The sequence below is a fragment of the Ascaphus truei genome, chromosome 3 (assembly GCF_040206685.1).
Source record: "Ascaphus truei isolate aAscTru1 chromosome 3, aAscTru1.hap1, whole genome shotgun sequence".
Taxonomy (NCBI): Eukaryota; Metazoa; Chordata; class Amphibia; order Anura; family Ascaphidae; genus Ascaphus; species Ascaphus truei.
Genome location: NC_134485.1, coordinates 78,975,179 through 79,002,954, shown reverse-complemented (window position 1 = coordinate 79,002,954; position 27,776 = coordinate 78,975,179). Strand labels below are relative to the sequence as shown.

Below are 27,776 nucleotides of genomic sequence, written 5' to 3'. Positions count from 1 at the left end.
AGGCTCCCATACATTGGGGGAGTGCCGTGGAGACCGCTGACGTCAAAGGAAGATGAATGCGGAAGCGGCGGACACAGGGAGAGCTCAAGGCAAGACAGATACAACTTTCATCTACCGGGAACACCAACTCAGCATGAGGAGCCGCAGCCAAGGGGCTGTGACGGCCTGAACGGTCACACTGCGCGATTTTAAGAGGGAATTCGTGAGTGTGATTCCAATTGCTTTTATTTTAAGTTTTTAGTAAAGCATTTTTTGTAACATTATTGCACTATGTTTGGTATCCATTTTATTTTTTACTAGCTGAGAGACCCGGAGTTGCCCGGGAGTAAAATTTCCCGCTCCCTCCTCTCTCTCCACTCCCCGCTCCCTCCTCCCTGTTTGTGCGTCCCCCCCCCCCTTGCGCAGCTCCTTTCCCCCCCCTACAGTGTTACACACACACGCACGCACGCACGCACACACACACACACACACACACGGTCCCCCCCCACACCCAGTGTCCCCCCCCCCACACCCAGTGTCCCCCCCCCACACACAGTGTCCCCCCCACACACTCACACAGTGTCCCCCCCCCCACACACACAGGGTTCCCCCCCCCACACACACACACAGGGTTCCCCCCACACACACAGTGTCCCCCCCCACACAGTGTTCCCCCCCACACACAGTGTTCTCCCCCCCACACACACACACACACTGTCCCCCCCCCACACACAGTGTTCTCCCCCCCCCACACACACACACACACTGCCCCCCCACACACACACACTGTCCCCCCACACACAGTGTCCCCCCCACACACACGGTGTCACACACACACGCACGCACGCACGCACACACACACACACACACACACACACACGACCCCCTCCCCTGTTACAGGACCACAAAGCCCCCTCCCCTCTATTCTTGAGAAGGTACGGACCACAAAGCCCCCTCCCCTCTAACAGGACTCACAGCACCGCTCCTCTCTCCCACGCTCCTCCGATTGTCCAGTCTGAATGTCGTGCACCTAGCCCTTCTCTGCTCTCCCTCCTCCCGTCCGGGTAGCGCTGCGCCCCCGCCCCCTCTCTCCACCTGTGAGCGCGAGCCGCCGGGAACCTTGCAGCAGGGAAGGGGCCGGGCCTGTCCGGCTGACTGGGGAGAGTGACGGACACCGGGATGGGGGAAGGCGCGCCGAGTGGGAAGGTGAGCTGCGGTCCGGCTGACGGGGGAGAGTGACGGCCACCGGGAAGGGGGAAGGCGCGCCAAGGGGGAAGGTGAGCTGCGGGTGGGGAGCCGGCGGGGAGGTGAGCTGCGGGTGAGGAGGAGAACAGGAGAGTGGCAGTTGAGTGATGTCATAGAGCCACGCAGGCCAATGAGAGGGGGGCGGGCCACAGAGCAATCTGATTTGCCAGAGGCTGAGTGACAGACTGACGGACCAATCAGATTGCCCATAAGAACAGCAAACATACAACGTTTTATATATTTATATAGAAGAAGATAGATAGATAGATAGATAGATAGATAGATAGATAGATAGATAGATAGATAGATAGATATATAGAAGATATATAGATAGATAGATAGATAGATAGATAGATAGATAGATAGATAGATAGATATATAGAAGATATATATATAGATAGATAGATAGATAGATAGATAGATAGATAGATAGATAGATAGATAGATAGACAGATGAGGAACACAAGCTATGATCTCTACATGCAGTGTGAATTGCACTGAAGACAGCAATTAGCTATAAGTTAAGTTTCATCATTCAGGTCCAATTTGTTTCACCAGCACCAGGGTGCTATTCTACTGTGTAAATAGGCACTCAATACAAAAAGGGTTTAAGGTCTATTAAAGAGTGAATCATCTGCTTTCAAACACACTTTTTATTTATTATTTTAAGGTATCCCAGGGATCACAAGTTGTGGGGATCCAGTTAAGTCATTGCACTGAGTGGGTTTTCACAATAAGGTGACAATAGGAATACAGTATTGTACTAGGTATTGAAGCATATTCTATTGTTACATTTTTTCCAACATATTCAAAGGAGAGATAAGAAGATCAAGTACCAGGACTCCAGCGCCACAGAGGACCATCTTTGGGTAAAAACCAGGACATTTCCACGGGTTTTCATGAACTTTTACGGACACCGGGACATTTCATGAAAAAGCCAGGACTGTCCCAGCTAAAACATGACGTATGGTCGCCCGATCAATCAGTGGTGTTTTCCGGTTAAAACCTAAGGCTGTGCTTATAGCGCAGGCGACAGCGACGTAACGGCAAAACAAATGTATTACCGCCGTCGCGTGCGCTTATAGTAGGAGCGGAGCGACGGCTTGGTCGCAATCGCTGGAAGTCAAGTCAATTCGATTTTTCCAGCGACCGCAGCGTGACGTCAGCATCACCGGCGCTGTAAGCGCAGCCTTGCACCGGAATGCCTATTTATAAATCTGCCACAAAGTGGCTTGCCTCACTTTCGCAGCTCAGAGTCTTTAATAAATAGCCCGCACGGCTCTGCCCTGTTAAACGATTGCCCTCTCCTGCATTCAAACACCGCACAACTACTTTTTTATTTTATGTACTGACGCCTCAAGCAGCACTGGGCTGCACAATGCATAAGCCGATTAAATAGAAGCGCGGTTTATATGACAATAGAGATGGGTTGAACAGCCCCACTCACTACACATACATCTGACTCATTCTTCTCCCAGCCCATCTCTTCCCTGGAAACGCTTAGATCTTGGGATGTGCCTATTATTACTTCAATGTGCACGCCTGTGACTTTAAGGCGTTGTGTGACTCAGCAGGCTGCTAGGAGGTTTGTCCCTCGGCGTCTGCCGTCAGCGGATTCTCCCCTGGAAGGTCGGGTGGCAGAGGTTACAGCTGCACCACGTGTGTGTCTCTGTATGTGACCGGCGGGCTCTCTACTTCCAGCGCCTGCAGATAACAGTGTGATCCGGGGAGCAGCCTGCCAGCAGCAGCAGCACAGAGGACATGGTCAGCAAGGCGGAGGAGCCCGGTGTGCACAGCGCTGCCCCTGCAGAGACCCCCCACAGGAGCCCGGGACCCTGCTGCGGTAATACAGGCGGCTAACATGCTGGTGACAGAGCACTATGTGCCCAGCTCTCCCCTAAACCCTTTACCTGCCGGGGTGGGTTGTTGGGATCCTCCTGATCCTGTTGCAATGTACATGAGCTATGGGTATGACCGGCACACAATCGGCTGTGGGGTGAGGTCAGATAGCTATGTGTTATTGGGGTTCTCCCTATTCCTCCTCATCATGTTGTAGTGCTGGGTGTGATACAGCGGATGAAGAGCAGGTTATGCCGGGCGTTATTTACTCACTTCCTCTGTGATAATGGGCATGTTTCAAAAAAACAGTGCTGAGTATGGCCGGGATCACTCCTAGTTGCATGTGGCAGCAAAGGGGTTATCAGATGATGCACATTATCATATCATGGTCTCTCTGGCAGGGAAGGAGTTGATGCCGGTTGTGCAGGATGAGAACACTTGGCATGTTGCATTATAAAGTAGTACTGAGATTGGTAACACCGCTGCAAAGCAAGGGGGAAAGCTACAGTTCATCTGCAGGCCCCTAATAAAGGGTAGGGAAATGTTTTTACCATCATGATAGTATTCACCTAGTCTAGTGGCAGAATACTCGGGTCTCTTATACAGTAGGTAGGTATGAGAGTGGAACTCTGCACTGCTTGAAGAAAGTACTTAAAACAGTCTACAGACCCCCGAGGCAAAGGAGCGATTGTTAGTGTGTATGTGGATTAGTGAACATTTATTATATATGTTTTACATATTATGATGTGTATTAAACACATTCTGTTCTATAGAGACACTATTTGCCATGAATTGGCAATTTATTGGCATAAACCACTTAGCAACTTCAAATCACTGTGATTCTGCCACTGGTTGTGAAATGTTTACTTAATGCCCTTGGGAAGAAGTAGGTGTTTTTAAAAAAAATTTTTTATGGTACTCCCTCCTTCTCTTCCACTTATAATGCCATTGTCATTAACTTTAATACATTGTGTTCTCAGAGATTTCCTGTGACTTTCCACAAATCCATTCATGTTTATTAATGCACTTTAATATGTTGACAGTCTGGTTGCTGTGATCACATTGCTTTACACTGGGCTATTTAATTGAACTTGGTAGTTTCAGCATTTGATCTTACAGTTGGGAAGAATTGGCTTGTGTTTTTTTTTTTTTTTTTTTGGTCTATTGGAAGGTTGATTTTAAACTGGAAACCAATTTTTACAAGTGATGCAACAACAGTGTCTAGACATTTTATGCAATGGGCATTAACAAAAAAACAAAGTTTATATTATATCAATCCACATTTGATATTGTAATCATTGTGATTCATTGCATTTTTTTTTACTGCAGTCCTAACTGTTGTGCTTTATGATGTCAGATCTGAAGACTTGTAACATATATGAAAGCGAGTTAATGATTTATTGTTGAGCCTTACCTTGTGAATCTGTGCTGCATTGTTTTTATTACCAATACGTTGCAGTTTTGTGTCAAAGGCAAACTTATTGTACCTCGGTTTTTGAAGTAATTTGCGTATTGCATTGTGATACCCCCAAGGCCCTAAAAGAATTATAGCCATACAAGTTTTAGTCTCTTATAATTTGTATTGCTACCTATAACCTTGGCTATTGACTTAATAAATGTAATCACTCCAGCATCTGCGACTCATCTATCTTCCAGAAGGGCCTACAGTGCTCTAACTAGCTCCATTGACCGTGAATGTGGTGAAAAGGTATTACATTTCTTATTGAGCAATATGATTCGGAAGGGAGTTTTTTTTGCTCTTGATGGCACTGAGTGGTTTATATAGTTTGGTGGGGGATTCGGTGCTCTCAAGGCTGTGCTGCTAGAAGTTCATACACAACTCCCTGCCCTGCATGTGAGGGCTGTGTTCCTTACACACTTGTGCGGAATAGGTAAGGTTATCCAAGTATCCCAACATCAGACACTACATGCGTTGCAATTCCGTTTCCTACTATGCCTTAGAGAAAATAAATACATTGGTCACAGGGAAACGTGTACCAAATAATAGCAGTGGCTGAACAAAGGTTTTTTCACGGCTCCCAAACAAGTCCCTTCGGGTTTGTAAATTAAAAGAAAAATAACCTTTCTCTGTTAAGCTTCCAAATAGAAGAGATTTCAAGCACAGCCGGTTAGGGCTCTTAAATGTTCCATTACATTTTAGAAAGCTGGAACTGTTTGGATGATCAAATGTAACCTTGTGCTAGAGATCCCCAGGTGTCATCTGGTCACTTTACATGCAAGTGTCTTTATTAATTTTTTTGCATGTCTGTGTAGCAAATAAAGGCTGTAGTTTTGAGATGATTAATTCCTAGAACTGCAGTACTTTGTAACACTGCAGTGACAATGCATCCAGCACTGAATGGGTTGCACTGTGGTGTTTTGTTTAGAGCAGGAGCTGTGCACTTGCAGCTCCTCATGTGCACTCTACTTCCTGAGCCTCACTGCCCTTCAAGGTCACCTTCACCCGACCTCACCATTCCGCCAGATTTAGAGGGGTGTATGGTTTAGGGAGAAGCTCCACTGAGCTGTATGTGCATGCACTGCTGTAACACACAAAGGGGAGTTTTTCTTGTGGTTTTTTTTTTCTTTCTTGAATGTAACTCGTATGTCAGTAGCAGAAAGGCTTTGCTGCAGCAGTACTCCCCTCCCTTTTTTGGTGCACATTGGTACGCTCCTCCTGACCTGGGAAAGGGTTTTACTTTTAAGTCATGCTGTGGTTGGCAGCTTTGTGGGGGAGGATACATGAACACACTGCAGGGTTAAAGATCAGTGCTGGCTAATCCTTAACCCTGTCTGCATGTCTCTTCCGTGTCCAGTTTTCCAGGACTATTTTGTAATACTTAATGTATCATTCTCTAAACATTTTGTCAAATTTTTTTTTTCTTCATAAGTGGGAAAGGCAGTGCTGCAAACCCCAGATATGCTTTGTATTGCCCTGAAATAAACTGAATATTATAGGCTGCCCTGCTGGAGTTGTTTGTAGCACAATGCTCTGTATTGGTTGTAAACCTCTTTAGGTGTTTACTCTTAGGCCGTGCTTTATAGATGTGGCGACTGCGATGGTGTGCGGCGCCAAAACACATACCTTTGTTGTGCATCATGCTGCAGATAGCACGGCTGAGCGGCAGGATCCAGGAGAGACAAATGAATTTGTTTCTCTTATGCGGCCGCCGCGTGACGTCGGTGTCTCACGTGAAGCGGTTCAGCCAATAATGACAAACCACTCGCATGACGTCATGTGCCACGCCTCCGCCACGCCCCCTGTCGCCTGCATAAAATGCAGGCTTAGCGGGAATGACGTCGCGCGGGCACTGCTTTGCACACTATAAGCGCGGCCTTCAAGTGTAGGGGGAACAAAAAGATGAGGTTGTGATGCCTTTTAGTGGATCAACATTAGAGTTCCTTATAGTTGAAACTAGTGTACAGAACTTTTCATAGGTTTCTCATTCAAAGGGGAAAACAATAATAATTCATTAATTGATATTTTTTAGGACTCAAATAATATTATTTTTTTATTATAGGGGTGCGTGTGTGTAGATATAGATATCTAAAGCTATAGGGAAGCTGACACATTGAGCTAGTAAAGACACAATTATTGTACCATTTGGGGTGCCTGCTTTTTTTTACCCTTCTACATAGTACAGTTTAGTACGTTGGCAGCAGCAATCGCTCCAATTTTTGGAATTTACTGTTGTGTGCCATGACTCCTTCAAAAAATAATAATAACAATAAAAAAGTGTACTTATGTGGTCCTTGGTATCAGATGGTCCACTTTACATCGAACGGATTATCAGACGCCGTATAATGCAGTCTGCTGGATGCATTATCCAACGTCGGAACCGCTTATCCGACGCTCCCCGCCGCAGATTAACATGGACCCGCAATCTGATGGCGGTTTGTGGGACGCGCGCTGGCAGATAAGCGAGGATCGGATATGTAAGTGTGTATGTAGCTTAGCCTCCCGACGCTACTTCTTTTTCCGGGCCCTACCAGTGTAAGTCCTGTTAGGTGCAGGCAGTGGATGGGCTAGTTCCTTCAGAAAAGCCCTGTGTGCTTTTGCAGCCTTAGGCCTTGGCCATGTTTGGCGCTTGCTCGCTCTCGCTTGCTGCCGCTCGCTCTACCAGGAGCTTTTTGCTGTCCTTACAGAGGAGACAGCAAGCGCTTGGGAGGCGGGTATCACTGTGTGTGTGTGTGTGTGTGTGTCACTTGGTAGCTGTCAGTGTGTGTGTGTCACTGGGGAACGTGTGTGTGTGTGTGTGTGTGTGTATATTATATAATATTTTAAAAATTAAAAAAAAAGACATGTTGTGAGAATAAATTATTTATTAACATTGTGCAACTTTGATAAATATATTCACGCACGCACACACACACACACAAAGGCACACACACACACACAAAGGCACACACAAAGGCACACACACACACACACACACACACACACACACACACATGCATACACTCACACGCATGCATACACTCACACATGCATGCATACACACACATGCATACACATGCACACACACACATGCATACACACACATGCACACACATGCATACACACACACACGCATGCACACGCACACGCACATGCACACACACACACACACACACACACACACACACACAATGCACAAACACACACATACACACACAGGAGACATGGATCGGGGCAGAAGGGGGACAGGGATCGGGCAGAAGGGGGACAGGGATCGGGCAGAAGGGGGACAGGGATCGGGCAGAAGGGGGGCAGGGATCGGGCAGAAGGGGGACATGGATCGGGCAGAAGGGGGGCAGGGATCGGGCAGAAGGGGGGCAGGGATCGGGCAGAAGGGGGGCAGGGATCGGGCAGAAGGGGGACATGGATCGGGCAGAAGGGGGACAGGGATCGGGCAGAAGGGGGGCAGGAATCGGGCAGAAGGGGGACAGACCGTCAGGGGGCGGGCCGGGAGCGGGCGCGTCACTGGCCGGGGGCGGGCCAGTGACGTCACGGAGCTGGTTCGCCCTCATTGGGCGAACCGCTCACGTGACCGGCCTGTTTCGCCGGCAAGCGGGGGAATTTTAAATTCCCTTAAGACCTGCGCTTCCGCAAGCGCGCGGAAGCGCAGGTGAGCCCCTACTAAAGCCGCTCTAATTGCGGCTGTAGGGGCTCAGTGCTGAGCGGGAGCGCGCGTCAGCACGCTTCCGCAAGCACGCTTCCGCAAGCACGCAGGGAACATGTCTGGGGCCTTAGTGACATTGATTTGATGTCTCTAAGGGAGGGACTAGCAACAGCCAGAGAGAGACAGCCTGAAGGGTGGATACTGATTGGGCTACCTACTGGATGTGATGGCCTATCAGTATCCAGATTTGTCTTGTTATGAGACAGAGTTACAGTCACACCCAAAGGGTATAAATACTGGCACTCTCACAAAAGTAGTTGTCTCTATCCTCCCCCTGTGAGTGAGTACCATCTACCCTGGGTCTCACTAGGAGGCCTCAGGAGGAGTACCAGTACTATCACCAGGCCACCAAGGAAAGATATGCAATGCTGTGAGACCTGTACCTGCAAATAAACACCATTGTACCATCATCAGTGTGACTCACTGTCTGAGGATCTAGAAAGGTGTTAGTATGGACCATCCTTCCATCCAGAGGATCCATGCTGACTGGCGGCGCTGCAGCCAAGAATAAGGTACCCTGTAAAACCTGTCCTGTTCTCCCCACAACACAGCGGATCACTCAGCCCTCTTGTTGCCACACAGGTACGCACCACCACAAATATGGAGTAGCAATAGAAGTAGACCCCCCAATCTCACTTGAGGGGGGGGCAACCAGGGCTACATATACATACATTATTTGCTGCTCGGATTGTGTATACTGGGCTGCAAATTGGTTTTACAAGCTTTAGAGATATTAATGTAGTAATAAGGATCATTCATGTGACGATAATAAATGACCAGGAAATGACAACTAGATGCTTTATTAAAATGCCAAGTATTAAAATAAAATCACACCTTTTTAAAAAAAAAAAAATAATAATTTTTTATTATTCCAGAAAAAATAAGGGAGAAGAGCAACGAGTGGGGAAAACACCCCCAAAACATGCAGTACGTTTTAAGAATGACCAATGTACATTATTAATCTTGACAGATGACTGGGCAATGAAAAAGTATTGCGGTATGTTTAATGTTGGTGTCTTGTGGAATGAGGCTCAAAGGTAGAATCTTCTCTTAGATTCCGATGCCCTATTTCTTTTGCCAGTGTCGGCACTGTGAGATTGCCCTGTGCTTAAAGTTCATAAATCGCGGTTGGAATCAGAAAAGTAACATCTGTATACTCTACATAGTCAACTCACTCTTAACCTGGTTGTTCTTTTTATTGTTTTTTTTGGCCCATACACACAAAACCAGGTGACCTCACAGGAGACATAGGAAAAAAAATAGGTATTTTAAAATGCAAGTTAACCCCTTGGTTACTGTATTAACACTGAACAGAAAGGTATTAAAATTACGTAAAGTAATCTTGGTCTGATTTGTAAATTTCGCTGTTACTGTGTCAATTATTGGTCTCGTTCCTTAACAGAGCTTTTTTTTTTTTTTTAATGGAGTAGGTCTGCAATCAGGGTTGCCACCACTCCGAGTTTAACAGCGTCCTGTTGTCATGGTAACGTGACACCACAGGGTGACGTAACTTCCTTCTCCTTTTCTCTTCCTGTGTTGTTTTTACGATGAATCCACAACTAAGCATTGTGGGGGGAAATACATTGGTCAGTTTGTCTTGTGTTTTTGATGAGCGAATTGTGGTGTAGTTTGGCATTTGCTGGCATAGTAGTCTAGTGGCAGTGTAACTGCTCCTCTGCCATTTCACATAAATTGTCGGAGACCTCTATGTACACAGCAGCTCTATATAAGAAAGTATCATCTGTAATCTATACATCTACCATGTCCCTTTTTGAAGACGCACTTACCATAATACCCTTACTGTCTGTAAAATCTCCCTACTTACCACTTGGATTGTAAGCTCTTCGAGCAAGGACTCCTTTTCCTGTCTACTTTTTATGTACGGAGCACTTATTCCTATTATATCACGCGTGGTTCTGCTGTAAAGCGCTATGTACGTGGATGGAGCTATATAAATAAAGACAGTGATGCATACACATACATGTCATGGCAGCTTTGTCATGGAGCAAGGGCCTCGCATGTAAGCACAATCAGACCCATATGAGGGAAGGAGCAGCTCAGTGGTAATGTCGCTGCCTTTTGAAGCAGGTGTACCCTGTTCTGCTCCCAGTGTCGGCTCTGCTTGTGACTTTGGACAAGTCTGATCTAAAATGAGATTGTAAACTCTACCGGGCAGGGACTGATGGCGCCTGCAACATTCTATGGTAGGAAACAATGGAGCTTGTGGGTCGTCGACTTTGATCTTAATAGGTGATAAGTGCTCTGGTGCTTTTGCCGACCAGGGGCGGGAATCCGGATGGACGCCAGGGCAGTCCGTAGTTGGGCCACACAGAGAATCGGTGTCTCCAGGAGTTTTTAATGATGCTTTTATGTGCACAATGAAAATACAGCACTGCGCAAAGTTTCGGGGCATACCCCTGCGTTAATCTGTGTGTTTAACGGAAATGCAGGCTGGCTGGGACTTGTCATAGCCGGTTATTGTTTGTCATCCAAATTCTGTGGCACACAAATGTTTTCTAAATCCGGCGTACCAGGGTTAGAGAATGAAAACGTGCAGCTCTCTTTTAAGATACATGACATGAAGCTGTCAGTTTAGTGGTAGATAAGTCTGGAAAAATATGTCAAAGGCCTTGTGTACTGGTTGCTTGTTTGCAGCTTCTCATCCAAGGTTAGAGCAGAATAAGTGAAGCTTTTCAACAATTACAGACTGTTGCAGAAGATACGTTATTTTGTTACAGAGCTGTGAAAAAGTATGCAACACTTTGCATTTCTCTTTAAAAGAAGGGGGGGGGAAGTATTTCCCCCTTTAGAAGCAAGGGGTCTTCTGAAATGAACGCGGTTCAGCCCCGATCAGGGGAAACCTTGCTCCCAGAGATTCATACCTCTTAAAGGTGATGCTCTCTAATGCAGGTTTAAAGGTCACGCGTGCCAATAGAAAGCCGTAAGGGACGACATTGGGTGTCCACCTGGGACCACAGCTGGCAGTCCCTTCAGAGGGGGTTAGTAAAAATGCTTGTATGTGCCACATCCATATCTTTGAATGGAAATATGCATAGGCCTAGCAAATTGAAAATTGTGGCCTTCAAGATATATTTACCATGTCCTATTACTCACATTATAAGTTCATAGAAGAGAAAGTGTGTGGGTTGAGTATAGTGTAGATATTTTTTCCTGATCGAACAATGGGTTTTTACCAGAGATGGGGCAGGGGGATCCTGTAGATAGGGACAGGGTGCCAGAGTTTGGGAGCAGATTTATAAAAACTTCATGTTTTTAGAAGTAGATCATTTTACGTCCCCATTAAGCTTTATAATGGGATAAACCAGTTGTCCACGCATACGTTCCCTATCCTTAACTGTGCATTACTCTACGCACCTCTGCCTAGAATATGTAGGGGGCTATTGAGAGGGAAGGAGCTATCGGCGTTTGAGTGGGCAATGAAGCCCGTGATGCAGTAAAACATTAGAGCTATACTGTAGGGAAGGTAAAAGTAATCGTGAGCCCTGAAGTTTTTCACCTGCGTTTCTTGGAACCCTGGGGATTAACGCAGGCGCTCCCCTCCCACCCCTCACACACACATTTTTATTCACATTTCTCTTTATGGTATCAGAATTCAGCAATGTTAAAGATCTCATGAGCGCGTTCACATGACCAGTCCCCAAACCTACCCATAATCACACACCGTACTTTGCTTCCACTATAAGATATAGAAAACCGAATATGAGCTCAAGGAAAGCAATGTTCGAGAGATAACAGGTAAATATAAAGCAAGCGGAGCAAAAGTCGGGTTGATAGGAGGCTAATGTCTAGCCCTGTGGAGGTATAAATGTATATGAGGATAGGAAGTAGGGATGATTCTCCGGGAAGCGCAGGGATATGTGGAATAAAAAATATATATATTGTGCAATATTGATGTGACAAATTTAAAGTAAATTGGCTGATCTATTGTAGATGTACTCACAAGTGTGAGAGGATTAAAGGCACGTAAAGGTATCTTTCCATAGTATGGATATCACACGATAGTCAGGAAATCAGTCTTAACCTCATATAGACTCCAAGAGACCTTAAAGAAGATGTCCAGTCCTCTTCTTTAAGGTCTCTTGGAGTCTATATGAGGTTAAGACTGATTTCCTGACTATCGTGTGATATCCATACTATGGAAAGATACCTTTACGTGCCTTTAATCCTCTCACACTTGTGAGTACATCTACAATAGATCAGCCAATTTACTTTAAATTTGTCACATCAATATTGCACAATATATATATTTTTTATTCCACATATCCCTGCGCTTCCCGAAAAATCATCCCTACTTCCTACCAAGAGGACTGACAGAGCAATCCTCACCGGGTCATAGCAGCACCTGTTTATGTGTTTGTATAAGTATCACCTTTTGATTATTTCAATCACTACTATATCACCATGTTTAGCTAATTGATTTATGTAGAGCGCCACTTTTTAGATAAGTTTCTTTTTTTCATATGAGGATAGGAGGAGACACGTGTGAGGTATTTAAAATAAAACAAGTAGAGCGCTCACAAGAGGACCGAGTATGGTCCTCCGTGAAAGTCCAACGCTTGTGTCCTAACTCTGTGTCCTCTGGTATGCCCAGTGTGGAGTACTCCGTTACTCACAAGATTTCACCGTCCTGCTCATCCAGCTGTTCAATAAATTATTTTTTCAATTGCTGGTGAGGCTTCAATTTAAGGAGCCGCAGTCTCATCAACCCACCCATTACCTTTGCTTCCACTATAGCCAGGCGTCCTGGGTAATGGCTTGCAAATGAGAATTAATAGTGTCCCCCATATTTTTGAACTCCTCTCCGATTCCGGATGCCCCATTTAATATTGTGAGGGTGCAAAATGCATCAACATTCATTCATGTTACACCCCCCCCCCCTTTTTTTTTACTATATTGATTTGGTGTGGTACATTTCCCATTGCTAGGGACAAATGCTTTGCATTGAAATTCACTTTGTCCCAAAACAGTCTCCGCTCATCTTCCTCTTAAATCCATCTCCTGGCTTCCCATCAAATTTTCGGATCACCTACAAAATTCTCCTCCTTACCTTCAAGGCTCCCCACTCATCTGCTCCTACCTAAATATCCGCTCTGGTCTCTCACTCGGCCCATGCTTGTCTCCTGCGCTCTACCCCGAACTGTCCTTTCCACCCCTTTCACCTCTACTGCTCTCTTGCCTTAAACCCTTTCCCCCTCACTGCCCCTTACCTGTGGAGCACCCTCACTCTATATAATCCAAGCACCTTCTCTCCCCACCTTCAAGACAAACCTTAAAACCAACTCTTAAATAATGCATCCCAGTACCCTAGACTCACGACTACTGTCCCACACCCACAGTCGCTCCTACCAACCGTTGTGGCCAAGCACTGCCATCTACTGCACTTACTCCCTGACCTGCTGTCTCTGTAAGTCTCCCAACATACCACTTAGATTGTAAGCTCTCCGGGTCAGGTTTTTTCTTTCCTATTGTTGCACTTATTGTATTATAATTCCCTGTACTGAATTGTTTTAGCATTCGCAGTGTACTCAGCACTTTACTAACAAACATACGTGTCTGTGTGTGTCTGTGTGTGTGTGTGTGTGTGTGTGTGTGTGTGTGTGTACATAGATACACGAGAAAAAGTTTGTGAACCCCAATGATGATTGCGGAAATTTTATAGTTTTTCCTTGATGACCTTCTTGACTCAAAACCAGTTTTATTAAATATCCAATAGGGTTTATATGAACTAATTCCATGTCTTTTGAAACAAAATGATGTATCAATTTGACAAACAATGAGTAATTAAGAGTCAGGGTATATGCAAAAGTAAGCGAAACCCTGGCTTTATCCGTTAAATTAAAGGGGATAATTAGAATCGGGTGTTTTACATAATTGTGTAGATCTTAAGGGGTGCGTTTTGGAGGCCCCACCCTATATAAAGATCAGAAACTTTGAGTTTGCACACACCTGTATGATGGTGAAGAACTAACACGTCATGCCACGATCAAAAGACATTTCTGAGGACCTCGGAAAATAAGTTATTGATGCTCATCAGTCTGGAAAGGGTTACAAAACTATTCCTAAGGATTTGGGTCTCCACCAATCCACTGTCAGACAGTCTACAAATGGAGAAAGTTCAAGACCTACTCTACTTTATTCTACAAGGGAGCGGTCGTCCTACCAAAATCTCTCCAAGAACAAACCGGCAAATCATCCAGGAAGTCACAAAGAACCCCAGAATAACATCCAATGATCTGCAGGCCACTCTCGCCTTGGCTAATGTGAGTGTTCATGACTCAACTATTAAAAAAAGACTGAACGAGAATGGTGTTTATGGAAGGATAGCCAGGAGGAAACTACTGCTCTCCAACTAGAACATTGCTGCCTAGAGCACATACAGTAGCTGATCCACAAGACTTCTTGAAAAATGTTCTCTGGACGGACGAGTCAAAGGTACAACTTTTTGGCCTCAATGCGAAACGTTATGTTTGGCGAAAACCAAACACTGCGTTCGAACAGAAGAACCTGATCTCAACCGTCAAGCATGGTGCTGGGAGTGTGATGGTTTTGGGGCTGCTTTGCTTCCTCAGGACCTGGACGGCTTGGCAACATTGACTCAACCATGTATTATACATTGTATCAGAAGATTCTGGAGGAGAATGTCAGGCCATCCGTCCGTAAGCTGAAGCGAAAGTGGGTCATACAGCAAAACAATGATCCTAAACCTACAAGCGGATCTACAAAAGAATGGTGGCAGAAGAAATTTCCGTGTGTTAGAATGGCCTAGTCAAAATCCGGTCCGAAACCCCATCTAAATGTTATGGCAGGACCTGAAGTGAGCTGTCCATGCAAGGAAGCCCTCAAATGTCACTCCGTTGAAGCAATTCTTCTGTAAGGAGGAATAGGACAAAATTCCTCAAAACCGATGAGACAAACCAGCAGTTACAGGCAACGCTTAGTAGAAATCATTGCTGCTCAAGGGGGTGCCACCTGGTACAGAATATAAAGGTTCACATTTTCACACATGGATATGGAATGTTGAATCATTTGTGGATGAATGTTGAAAAAGTTCCCCGTTTTTGTGTTTACAGGCATACCCCGGTTTAAGGACACTCACTTTAAATACACTCGTGAGTAAGGACATATCGCCCAATAGTCAAGCGGCAGCTTGCGCATGCGCCTGTCAGCACGCCCTGAAAAGCAATTATTGGCTCCCTACCTGTGCCGAAGCTGTGCGAAAGCGGGGAGACTATAGAGCCTGTTACAAATTTATTTATTTTATTTATTTATAAAATGTTTTACCAGGAAGTAATACATTGAGAGTTACCTCTCGTTTTCAAGTATGTCCTGGGCATAGCAAATAACAATAACAAAACAAATGCGTTATTTACATCAGTTATGCACGTATATATGACAATTACAGTACATGCATCGATAAGTGGGGAAAAAAGGTAGAGCTTCACTTTAAGTACATTTTCGCTTTGCATACATGCTCTGGCCCCATTGCGTACGTTAATGCGGAGTATGCCTGTATTTGAATAAGATCTAATAACATTTTAGGTTTTAAATCTGTGAAAATCCTAAGGGGTTCTCAAACTTTTTCTCGCCACTGTACATTGTCATGCAGCACTAAAAACACATTTTCTGTGATTCCCCTGGATCCTTTTATTTCCAATTAGAATAAATATCTGAACATAATTGAAACAGGGGAGAGAGGGACACACGGTGCATGTGTATTCTGCCTGCCTTTACTTGACCAGTTGCTATGATTAAAAAGTTCAGTCTCGCCTAGTCCAGTTGTGGATTTTTTTGGGGGTATTTTAATGGGGGGTGTAGGGAGGGTTATGAATTGGTGGGTCCTGGTGGCTCACATTTGTCTTGTAGTTGAACATCAGTTCTCAGGTTGAAATTTAAAGCCCACAAACATAACTCTGAACATATAAAAGACCAAAAAGTTCTGTATTTTAGGCATTGGGAGACTTGAGGGTTTCTTTAATGAGAATTAAGTTGTGCTGCCTGTTAGTTAAATGGGTGTTTAAGAACCAATGTTACGGATATTCTCAGGTGCTTTGATTACATATTTGTTGTTGAGAAGGGTGAGCGTGATTTGACGCTTCAGTTGCTGGGGGTGTTTCACATGCCCATATAGTGTTTGCCCTCTGTGGTATGCCAGAGACAGCACTTCTACTGTGTTGTCGTCCTCTGTGTTCAGCATTTGTCGTTTTGCTTAATTCCAGGCATTCCATGACCATTCTTGTGCTGTGATTTAGTACTGACCCCTGTGAGCGACCCCAGACTGAGTTGGGAGCCACTGAGATTTTGTAGCCCGTACACTGTTTTCCAACTTCAGCTGTAGGGAGGTGTAACAGTCTTGTTATAAATAGCAACAGACAAGTTCAGAATAATTTCTCCGCAAAGGCTGACTGATATCTGGGAACCTCCTTGCATGTGATATCAATGTGTTCAGTCGTAGTTCCCCTCTACTACTCTTCCTTGCCTTTCTGTCAGTGAGGATGGGTAACGTAATGGGCTGCAGACGCTGCCTTGAACTCCTTCTACAAAAGCAAGATGTGGATTCGGTGGGCGAGAGAGTTTCTCTTTTATCACCATTGCACAAAAGTTCAGGCACCCTCCAAGGAATGTCTGGTAGTGATTACGGGATGGTTGGCGGTGACCAGAATGAAATGTTATACCAGGATAAGTTTGCAAGCAACTTACCAGCCTGCCCGCAGGATACACCGGAAGAGCCGGATGAGGAATTGAATGGCGTTCTGGATGAGGAGGATGAAGGCATTTGTGGCTGTGAACACTTTCACACAAACTCCGTCCAGTCAGGAAATGGTACAAAGGCCTTGGATGTTGTTGAGGCCCTGGATTTTGTTGGTGCCTTTCACAATAACCTTCAAGGGGGTCCCGGACATATGCCAAACCCTCCTCCCTCACTCCTAACATGCCTCAGTGTTAAACCTGAAGACGGTGGCCTGAGCGTTACTGCACAACAGCAAGAGAAAACTGTGGCAGCAGCTGACCTGACAGCTGCGTGTTCAAAGGCAAAGAGAGGGACATTACAAAGGCAAAGCTGCATGGGGTTTCCGGACGTTGGTAAATATCCGGAAGCTTCGGATGATCGCAATGAGCTGATTTTGCCCAATGTAGTGTATCCAAGTGTGTTTGAAAGACGGAAAGCTGAGCTTCCGGTATTTGAAGACAGAGACACAAACTCTTGTTCAACATTGGGTGCAAAGACTTGTGAAATACCAGAGAAAAGTCATGTTGCAGTTGAGAAAGAACAGAGTATAGGTGAGCATCAGAACCTCTTTTTTTTCTGGTGTTAGAACAGATATAAAACAACTGGGGAGACACATAGAAGGAATACACGTTCCTATTTACTGCAACATCTCACCTGTTTATGCAGTCTTAGAAATGTCCGGATTGTATGCTCACAACACTATTTTCATTATTTTATTTTTCTCTCTCCAGCATGTGGTATGGAAACTGGGTGATCCTGAACAGTGTTTGGAAACGTGTGGTATCCTAGGTAATGGGTGTGTACAAGAAATGCAGCAAACCAGTCGATACAAAAATCTTCTTTATTCCAATCCCACTGTTTCAGTGTAAATTTCACACCATCACGTGTTCAGTTTGGAATAAAGAAGATTTAGTTATTAACTACACGACAAATTTGCTACATCAAATGTACACACGTTATGGTAGCAGCTACAGCATCTATGGATGACGGTACCCATGTTTTTTGGCGTAAAAATGTAGTCTGCAATCCCTGCATTTGGATAATTGAGCTGAAATGTTAATTCTACTTTAGACAGTAGGGTTCCATTGGTCATTTAAGGAGGGAATTCGCTCGTGTGTTTGTAATACTGAGGAATGTCCAGTTTGGCCAAATGGAAGATGTCAAATAGGTGAACTGCTAATCCAATTCCGTTTTAATTCTTGATGCACAAAAAACTAGGGGATGAGCTTTACTGTGAAAAACAGGCAAAAGAAATTAATTACCCAACTCCTGTTCTGTTGGTTGCTCTTGAGGACAAGTTTTCATGATATCCCTGCTTCAGCACGGGTGGCGCAATCAGTGGTTGTCAATTACTGAGCCACCTGTGCTAAAGTAGGGATAGCCTTAAAATCTGACCTGTTGCTGGCCCTTGAGGACTGGAATTGGCCACCCATGCCCACGAAGTGATGTCCATGCCTCCAAAAGACATGAGTAAGGCCGTGCGTATAGTGCCCGCGACGGATGACGTTGTATTTCGCTTTGCAGCATCGTCGCAAGCGACCTGGCCATTGATTGGTTCAGAGGCTGTCACATGTGGTGACAGCCTCTGAAAAATCAAATTTAACCAGCTACCAAATTTTTGGCCGCGACGTTGCTCCCGTCGCTCCGTCGTGTCGTGCTTACTATAAGCGCTTCCAACGGCGACAATGTTTTGGAGCGACGTCGCCAGCACTATAAGCGTAGCCTAGGGCTTCAAGCTCACATGTGTACGTTTGCAATTTCATAGCAAAGACGATGGAGAGCTAGGGATCCATAATGTGAGTCTTCTGAGCTAGTGTTGTTACTTAGACGGGCCTTGTATTCCCCCCCCCCCCCTCCTTAAAATTGCAGAGGAATTAAAGAAAAATGAGGTGAATGATGAGAACATTTTCCTTTAATTTCAATCAACGTCTATATAGTGCCAGAAGAGCAACCAACCCCTGTGAGAATGTTGCCCTCCCCTGTGGCACTGAAGGTGATGTCATAATCAGTGTGATTTTGAATACGTTGGAATGTTTGTTCTGTTTTCATGCTAAGGCCGCGATTATAGCGGTGGCGTGCGCGATGTCACGCGTAACCTGCATTGAGGTCTGAGGCGACTGTGAGGTCACGTGAGCGGTTCGCCCTCATCGGCTGAACCGCGCAAGTGACCAGGGCCGTCGTGTGGCAAAGATAAAATTCTTGTCTCCAGAATCGCACTGTCGCGCTTCATCGCTCGATCTATGAACGGCATCATTAGGTTACATACATTTGTTCCGGGAGCACGTGCACTCCGCCACTAACCGCGGCCTAATGCTGTAATTAAATGCCAGTGGAGGCATGAGGCCTCTGCAACTTCTCTTTGCCTACTCTCCGCTGGCTCTTCGGCGACGCCATGATGCCGCAGGGTCAAATGGCAAAGCGTTGGCATGGCATGTGACGTCCATGCCGCCAGAGCAGGTAAGGACAGGAGGCGCGAGCGGGGGGGAGGAGCAGACAGGGGGACGTGAACAGAACAGTTTGCGCACCCCTGACATACACTATCAGTGCTGTCACGGTATAAGCAGGCATAGGACACACCGTATCTAAATATATACAAGCTGCAACGTTGAAGCTCAGTAACCAGTATAGTTTTAAATAAAACATGAAATAAAGAAACGATTGTATCCCGATGCCTGAGAGCTGGAACAGTACCAGCACAGGAATGGGTTGACTGGGTCCATACAGACAAACGGCGGTGCTTACCAATGCAGAGACTGGGAAAATGCAGTCTGCACAATATGGGGAAGCAATGTTCATAAAGGTACTAGTACATAATATGGAATAACAGTAGCACATCACAGCATAATGGGCTCTACTGGTAACGTTCATGAATATCTAAGTTCAACACAATAAAAAGTTGATCAAATAAAATCCTGTGCTGTCCAACTTGCTCGTACATAGTAGAGTGCAGTAACCCTGCATAATGATGCAATCTATGCTGGCATAGTTCATGAATGTCCAAAAACAACCAAATTGTGTTCAAAGTCCAGCAATGCACAATAAAAAGTGGATCACATTAAATCCTGTAGTTATTCAAGTTCCATCTGTACAGGGCAGGGTCCATAACAATCTTATGTGTGCTCCTTACCCAACCTGGGCGTAAGTGGGGTTTATAGCAAGAAGAGTAAGGTACAGGAAGAAGTATCAAGGTGGCACTAGTCGTTGTGAACCCTGATGAAGGTCCCCCTGGGGACTGTCATGTCGGGTCTGGGTGTGACTTGCATATCTATTATTAAAGTAATATCTTTATTATTCTATAATCTTCTTGTGCTGGTATTCATTTACGTGTGTGTGTGTGTGTGTTTACACATACACACGACCTCCTTTTATTTGAGGGCCATCAACTTCAAATATTAGAACAATACCAATGGAATAATGAATATCTGTGGGTTTCTTGTCACGTTTATCTCTGTTTACATGCATACCACGTGGTGTAGGTATAGGGGCAGTAAAGGTTTTGTTTTTGTGGTTCTTTTTCTTTTACTCGCCTACGAGCATTACGCAATGGGACAGAGGGTTTTAATTTTTTTAAATTCTATTTCTTGTATCCTCACACAACTATTTTTGTATTTTGAGAGGATATATTTTATCCAGACGTGTAACTGCTATGGGGACAATTCTCTCTCCCTATTATTTATGGGATTTTAGCAAGCTCAAAAAATGTGTGATACCTGCTCTTAAATAATAATGTAATATGGAAGAGGTTCATTGATATTGATTTTATTTATTGATTTTATTTATTATTTTTTTTGGAAAGGGGATCAAAATGACCTAGAACAATTTATTGAAATATATCAATCTCGATGACCTCAACTTGCGTTTTTACCTGTAACATCAACCCCCACGAAATAGACTTTCTAGATTTCAGTTTCATACTTGTGATAATGTACAAGTTAAACTTTACCGGAAAAGCATTGACTTTGTAACTGGCATCTCCATGTGAGAAGCGGTCATCCCCGTGGGTGAATAAGGAATATATATACCCGTTGGACAATTTCAAAAGATTTGAAAAAATTTGTATTCGAGGCATGGATTTAAGTAATTCAGAAGTACAGAAAGAGCGACTTTTTTTTTAGAAACAAATTATGCTCTAATGTTGCTTTCTGCAATAAGGTAGAAATTATCTAAACTTAATAGAGATCTGTTAAAGCCAAAAAAAACAAAAAACGTGGGGATGGGACAATTCGATTTCTAACGAGATGAGAATGGCGCAGAATTAATCAAATATCTAAAATGCTGGCACACTTGGATATTAACTAAACTCTTATCGCAACGTTTACCAGTACTCCCAATTATCACATACAGGAAAAATAAGATTTCATTGGGGTTTATTTATTAAATTGTTAGGCCATGTCCAGAGGGAAGCTGAGCGTGCGCTCGTGCTCAGCGCGATCAAGCACATTGCAACAATGTGTGTCCTGAATGGCCATGAGCGCCCAGCTGCTTGCTGACACAAATTCTTTTGAATTTGTCACACTTGCCCTGGTCACGTGCGCAGTTCAGCCAATGAGGGTGAACCGCTAACGTGACGTCACGGGCTCCGCTCCCCCCTCCCCCCCCCCCGTGCGCAACTACACTGGACACTAATCACCCCTGCTCTAACGGTGTGTGAGCAAGCTCGCTCTCAGCCTGGACGAGGCCTTATAGTGCTGGTCGAGGCACTAACACACAGACTGCATCGGCTTAAATTGTAGCGCCAGTGCAAAATTGCACCGAGTGGCACTTTTGCAGTTTTCATGAATAACCCCAATGGTGCATACTCTGCTCTTGGGTGCTGCACTCAAGACTCCCCTACAGGTCAGGTTTTCAGGATATCAAAGCTTCATCACAGATAGTGCTGTCTCTGATTGAGCACCTGTGCTGAAGCTGGGATATCCTTAAAACCTGACCCTGTTTGACGGTCTTGAGGACTGGAGTTGAACACCGCTGTTCTACAACAATCTTGTGCATAATATGATACTTGACTAGACCAGTTCAGCATTAAATCTTCATGCTGTTCAAAGTGGCTGCCTACCGTTTACAGCCACAAATTTGTACAAGGGATTAAGCATTTAATATAATAAACACAGATTAAGCCATGTTTTTGTTTTTCAGTTAACATAATATATCCGTGAGAAGAAATGTCTGTGGCCATAGCCAAATGTAAGCTGCGAGGGAACCTTTTTGAGACCCTACTTCTTTTACAGCATGTTACAGCTTATTGTGAACCCAATAACGCTCCCTTGCGCCGTGAAACACGTAGAGGGAGAACATGGACCTTGCTGTCTGCACGAATAAAGCCTTTCACCTGTGACCGATTTGGGGTTTTTAATTCATATTTGCAGCCTTTTTTGCTGCCGCTCTGGAAGCTCCCCGTCTCTTCCTTTGCCTATTGTGAACCCAAGTGAGAGACTTACAGCAGTTTTTCCACCTTATTTGTATACGTAAAGCACGTGAGAATGTGTATTTCTACATTCTTGCCTAAACTGGAAATAGTTTGGTGCTCCTGTTTATAAGTCTGTAAAAACTCCTTATGGTGTGACTAACATAATGGCTGCTTCAGTGTAACTCAGCAGCTACAATGTATCCCTTATATTACTACGGTAGCATTACCTATTGTTACAGTTTGCAGTCCAAACTGCTGGGGAGATTATTTCTAATTATCCCAAACAGGAAAGTGTTGCAGAGTATAGAAATCAAAGGATGCTTTAAAACTCATTTAGAAGAATAATTAAAAAATGCAGTAAGTATTATCTAATACTGCAAAACTGATTTTATCTCAAAATAAAATAAAACCCCCATATAAGATTTCACATGTTTTGCTGCTTTAAGTATTTAGTATCAGAAGTATTTCGCTCCTCAACCAGCATATTTTGTTAGGTAACTTATTTTCACATAGTCATTCTTAATGTGAATAATTCTAGTCTCTGGTGAGATGAAGCAATGCCTAGGAAATTTATAGACTGTGTAGTCAAAGAAACTTAATCCAGTATTAAAAAAAAAAAAAAAAAAACACATAAGCAATGTCAGACCAGTAAATGGAAACTATTGAATACTGACCTAAAAAGAAATTCAACTTAGCAGGGAAAAAAACATAATTGTTACTTTTAAAGCTGCAGACCAATCAATATCCTACATGTATTTATTTAATTAAAAAAAAATAATAAATCCGTTCTGTACTATAAGAAAATACTAGTAGATTTTTTTTTTAGAACCACTCAATGACCATTTTCACGTATTGTAATATAACAAGCCCTTTTTATGTTCGTTTCTATAGCAACCATTTACAAAGTCAGATACTGAGTCAATACTCCCCTGCAGTCATTTAGTGAACCCGCAAGCCGAATCTTTGCCGATAGATCACAATAACGGATCGATTTGGCAACTTGGCTAATTACTTATTGTGTGGATTGTATTGATGCAAATACATAGTATTACAGGAGGTGGGTGGGGGTGGGAAGGCAGCTTGGAGAGCTGTTTTAAAACAGATGTTGCCCACTATCAAATAGGAATCTAATCCACGATATTAGACCTGTTTTATTGTCACGGCCCTGTGACAATGTTGTAGAACGGCGTAGTCCAATTGTAATTCTAAGAACACCTCAAGCATATTTCTGTGTATAATTGTGCTCACTATGAAAAGGCAATTCTTGCTACTTGTCTTTAATTGGAGGTGATGTGGGCTTTGGTTTGGAGGTGTGCCAACCTTGCCCCGTTGTGGTCCACGAGGAACTGAATTGGCCAACTCCATCTAAGAATTTTTGTAACTCCGGCCCAAACCAGCACTGTTTCTCACTCCCTGGAAACATACCCAGGGAGTCTTCACCAAGGGGGGGAGGTGCATGTTTTAAACTTCTCACTGTAGATTTGGAGCAAATGCTTGTTTACATAAGATCTGCATTTCTTTGTATGCAGTGTATTGGGCACTGTTACTCTGACACCAGCAGTCTAAAAAGTTAAAGGATATATTCCTGTATTGTGTCGGTCTTTATCTCCCCAAACGTTGTTGTTTTGGGGGAGGGGGGCTGATTGAAGCATTGGGATTGCTTTAGTACAGCAACGCTCTGCATTCAGTTTGGCAGCATGAAAATGATATCCTTTTGTTTGTATCATATGACACTCCCGGGTTGTTAGAGCCCGGCTATGTACATTCCCACTGAAGTGCAGGAACACCATATTCAGCAGTGAAGGCAACCTAATAAAACTCAACCAAAAAAAAACCTACAGAGCCGGTTTCTGCCTTGGGTTGCAGCCACACCCTCCTTAACGCATTTTTTAAACTTTTGTGTCAAACTTGATTACCATCAGCTTTTTATCCCCCCTCTCCTTCTGCAATTGGAGGGCTAAGGAGCGATTTTCTTTATCGTTCTGCATCAAGTCACAGTGTAAACTGTTCTCTGCCGACATCAGTATTTGTCCTGGGGGACACAGACCGTTTTGCAGGTAATTTATTTGTTTTCTTGAATGGGCGATACTGTTTTTTTTGTACATCAGGCCGGACTCTTTCAGATTACAATCCTACGTTCTTCCTTTGATCTTAAAATGACTGTGTGAGCCTGGGTACGTTGTGTACAATTCTCAGATGTGGGAGGGACACACTTCTGTATGTGGCTAACCAGATGTGCTGCTGCAAGCAAGCCACTCGTCTCAATGCACAGACTCACTCGTTATACTTCTAATGATTTTATTGTTGCGTATTGCTTTGGGTCCTCACTGGGATCTTTATCTTAAGATCAGACTTTGTGCTTGCCGGGAGAAACACAGATTTTCTTGAGGCCAGCAAACGAAGGACGTATTTGGCAGCTTCTAAAGTAGCTATGGAGGCCCGGAGCAGGAAATTCACACTTAATAACATTGTTTAGCACCTTTACTGCCAGAGCAGTGTTTCAGGTGTCTCTGTGGGACCCTTCGACATAGAAGGGGTTAATGTTGCAGGAACCGGGTGGTCTGTTATGCTACATTAGTAGGTAGAAAGGAGGCAGGTCTTAATCAGCAAAGAAATGTAATGTGCCTAAGAAAGCGACGTTTCGGCAGTGCAATACTGCCCGTCTCAAGGTACTACCCTGTACCTTGTAGCCCACACCTTGAGACAGGCAGTATTGCACTGCCGAAACGTCGCTTTCTTAGGCACATTACATTTCTTTGCTGATAAAGACTGTGTGCCTGCCTCCTTTCTACCTACTGGACTACTTCGGGACATCAGGATTTCCCCGGGTCCAGCGCACCGGCAGCTAAGTACCCCCCTTATTTACCAGTGTGACTGAGTGCATGCACTACCTTCTTTCTATGCTATATTAGCAGCCACTGTCATTTTTGCATTGAAAGCTGATGTTAACTCTGTTTTTTGTTTGTGAACACATTTTGTAGCAGGCAAGTTAGTTACCAGGCCTGCACAACTCCAGTCCTCGAGGGCCGCAAACAGGCCAGGTTTTCAGGATATCCCTACTTCAGCACAGCTGGATCAATTATTGGCTCAGTATGACTGAGCCACTAATTGAGCCAGTTGTGCTGAAGTAGGGATATCCTGAAAACCTGGCCTGTTTGCGGCCCTCGAGGACTGGAGTTGTGCAGGCCTGGTACTCTATGCAGATCTATGCCCTCCCTTCCCCCCCTGCATCATGTTGTTCATGGTGTGCTTTTCATTCATTGTAAGTTGTAGGCATGGTTCCATCACGATGCTGCCACGGTATACGGAGAGGGCTGGGGATGGTGGGAATATCAAGTGCAGGGTACAGAAGTAAGAATAAGTGTTGCCTTTTTCAATGGACCACTGAATACTTGGCAATGACCCATGCAAAAAGCGACAGCCCCTGCACCATTTAAAAAAGAAATTCAAAAGGTTATCTACAGCCATTCCAGGCTTTTATGCAGCGTTTAGTAGAGATTTGTTTTCAATGGAACAAAGTAAACTATGGTGAATTGTAGGCTTTGCACAGTATGTTACAAAAATGTATAAAGGCACAGTTATTAACAATTACCAGCATTTTTGTTTGCATTGTTACCCAGTAAGGGTGTTGAGCGTGCATTCGATTGTGTTTTCTGTTGCTTTTTTACATGTTGGGTCACATCCCATGTTTAAGTACTAGAGCAATTACGACGTTTATAATGACTGTTGGGTGAGCTGACTAAGCTCTGAACATGCTGTTTTACAGCAGAATGCTACTGGAGAGTTGCCATTATTAGATTGTTTGGAGAAATACTGATGTCAAATATTTTTGGTGGATGAATTTTGCAAATAGCCACCACTGTCCGATTTTCAATCATCTTGTGGCTGGGCCCTGAAACGTGCTGCTTGTTGGATGCCTTGTTGGAGCGAAGCTTTCAGGTCTGTATTTGCAATGTTGTTGTAAAACACTTCCCATTTATACACCTTCTGTCTAGAGAAAAGTATAACTTAAAGTGAAAATGCATAACATCACCATGCTGCAAATGTTGTTTTTGTGTTGTACAGTACCTGTTATTACTGTACATTAGTGGGCAGTAATAACTATTGTGACAATCACTGTACATTTCTATTATTGGTTGGACTTGGGAAGTGGGCAGCAGTCATAATTAGCAACAGAAGGAAGCCAAATATGATTCTCTGTCTAAACAAAAAATATAGCTTCAATGGACATAATCATACTCCCTAATGCTTTGTTGCTCATTCAGCACAAGGGAGTTTTCAACTGCTGCTTTCAGGGGCGGATAACAATATAAATTACTTAGGAGGCAGACGTATATTTAGGAGCCAGCGTCAAGTGGCAGCAGAGACGCGTTCCACCCCTGGCTGCTTTATTATTTGACACAGACAGTAGAAGGGTGTGTATTTGGTAGATAACTTTGGAATGCACCAAGACCTTTTATTTATATTGGGCTATAGATCTGTAGTGATGCTCCTTAAACATACGACATGCAGCCTTGCTTCACAAACTACATGACTCCCCTAAGTGCCAGAAACTTGCAAAGCATTCCTGTTACCTTGAGGTTAACATGTAAGGCTGCAAAAGTCATACAGGCATACCCCGCTTTAAGGACACTCACTTTAAGTACACTCGCGAGTAAGGACATATTGCCCAATAGGCAAACGGCAGCTCGCGCATGCGCCTGTCAGCACGTCCTGAACAGCAATACCGGCTCCCTACCGGTACCGAAGCTGTGCGCAAGCGGGGAGACTATAGAGCCTGTTACACATGTGTTATTTACATCAGTTATGCACGTATATGACGATAGCAGTACAGTACATGCATCGATAAGTGGGAAAAAAGGGAGTGCTTCACTTTAAGTACATTTTCACTTTACATACATGCTCTGGTCCCATTGTGTACGTTAATGCGGGGTATTCCTGTATACAATCCAGAATCTATGAAGAACTTTCATGTTGGGTTGAACAGTCGTATCCGATGTCTAAGGCCGTGCCTATAGTGCCGTCGACGGCGACACGGCGGGTGACGTCGCCGTCGCCACCGGCGAAAGTTAAGGGTCGCGGGATTCCGGCAATTTGATTTGTTCAAGGGCCGTCACATGACGCGACAGCCCTTGAAAAATCACATTTGCCGGCTTCCAGTTTCCGCAGCGGTGACGTCGCATTGTCACCGTCGCGCGCACTATAAGCGTACGCGGCGGCGGCAATGTATTTGTTTTTGGGCGCCGGCACTATAAGCGCAGCCTAAGGAAGGCTTTCTATTGGAAGCAAGATGCTGGACTTGCACTCATCGTACTGGGAAAGTTTTTATTGTTACTGCAAACCAAATGCAAGGCAGTCCTCTATGGCACGCTAAGGGTTAAAGTAAATACACTCGACC

The 27,776-nt window shown here is 44.4% G+C and overlaps 1 protein-coding gene across 4 annotated transcripts in view; it reads left to right on the top strand.

The window, feature by feature from the left end:
- Positions 1-2,831: 2,831 nt before the first annotated feature.
- CLUH (CLUH binding protein of NUMT mRNA) overlaps positions 2,832-27,776 on the top strand; it is a 74,531-nt gene continuing 49,586 nt past the window's right edge. The window contains exon 1 of one of the 4 annotated variants that reach the window (XM_075594371.1): positions 2,832-3,067. In XM_075594371.1, the coding sequence (XP_075450486.1) occupies positions 2,986-3,067 (82 nt within the window). In that variant the 5' untranslated portion in view covers positions 2,832-2,985. Of the gene's footprint in view, positions 3,068-16,735; positions 17,526-24,279; positions 24,436-26,145; positions 26,318-27,776 lie in introns of those variants that run through there. The other 3 variants (XM_075594370.1, XM_075594372.1, XM_075594373.1) reach the window with 3 other exon arrangements.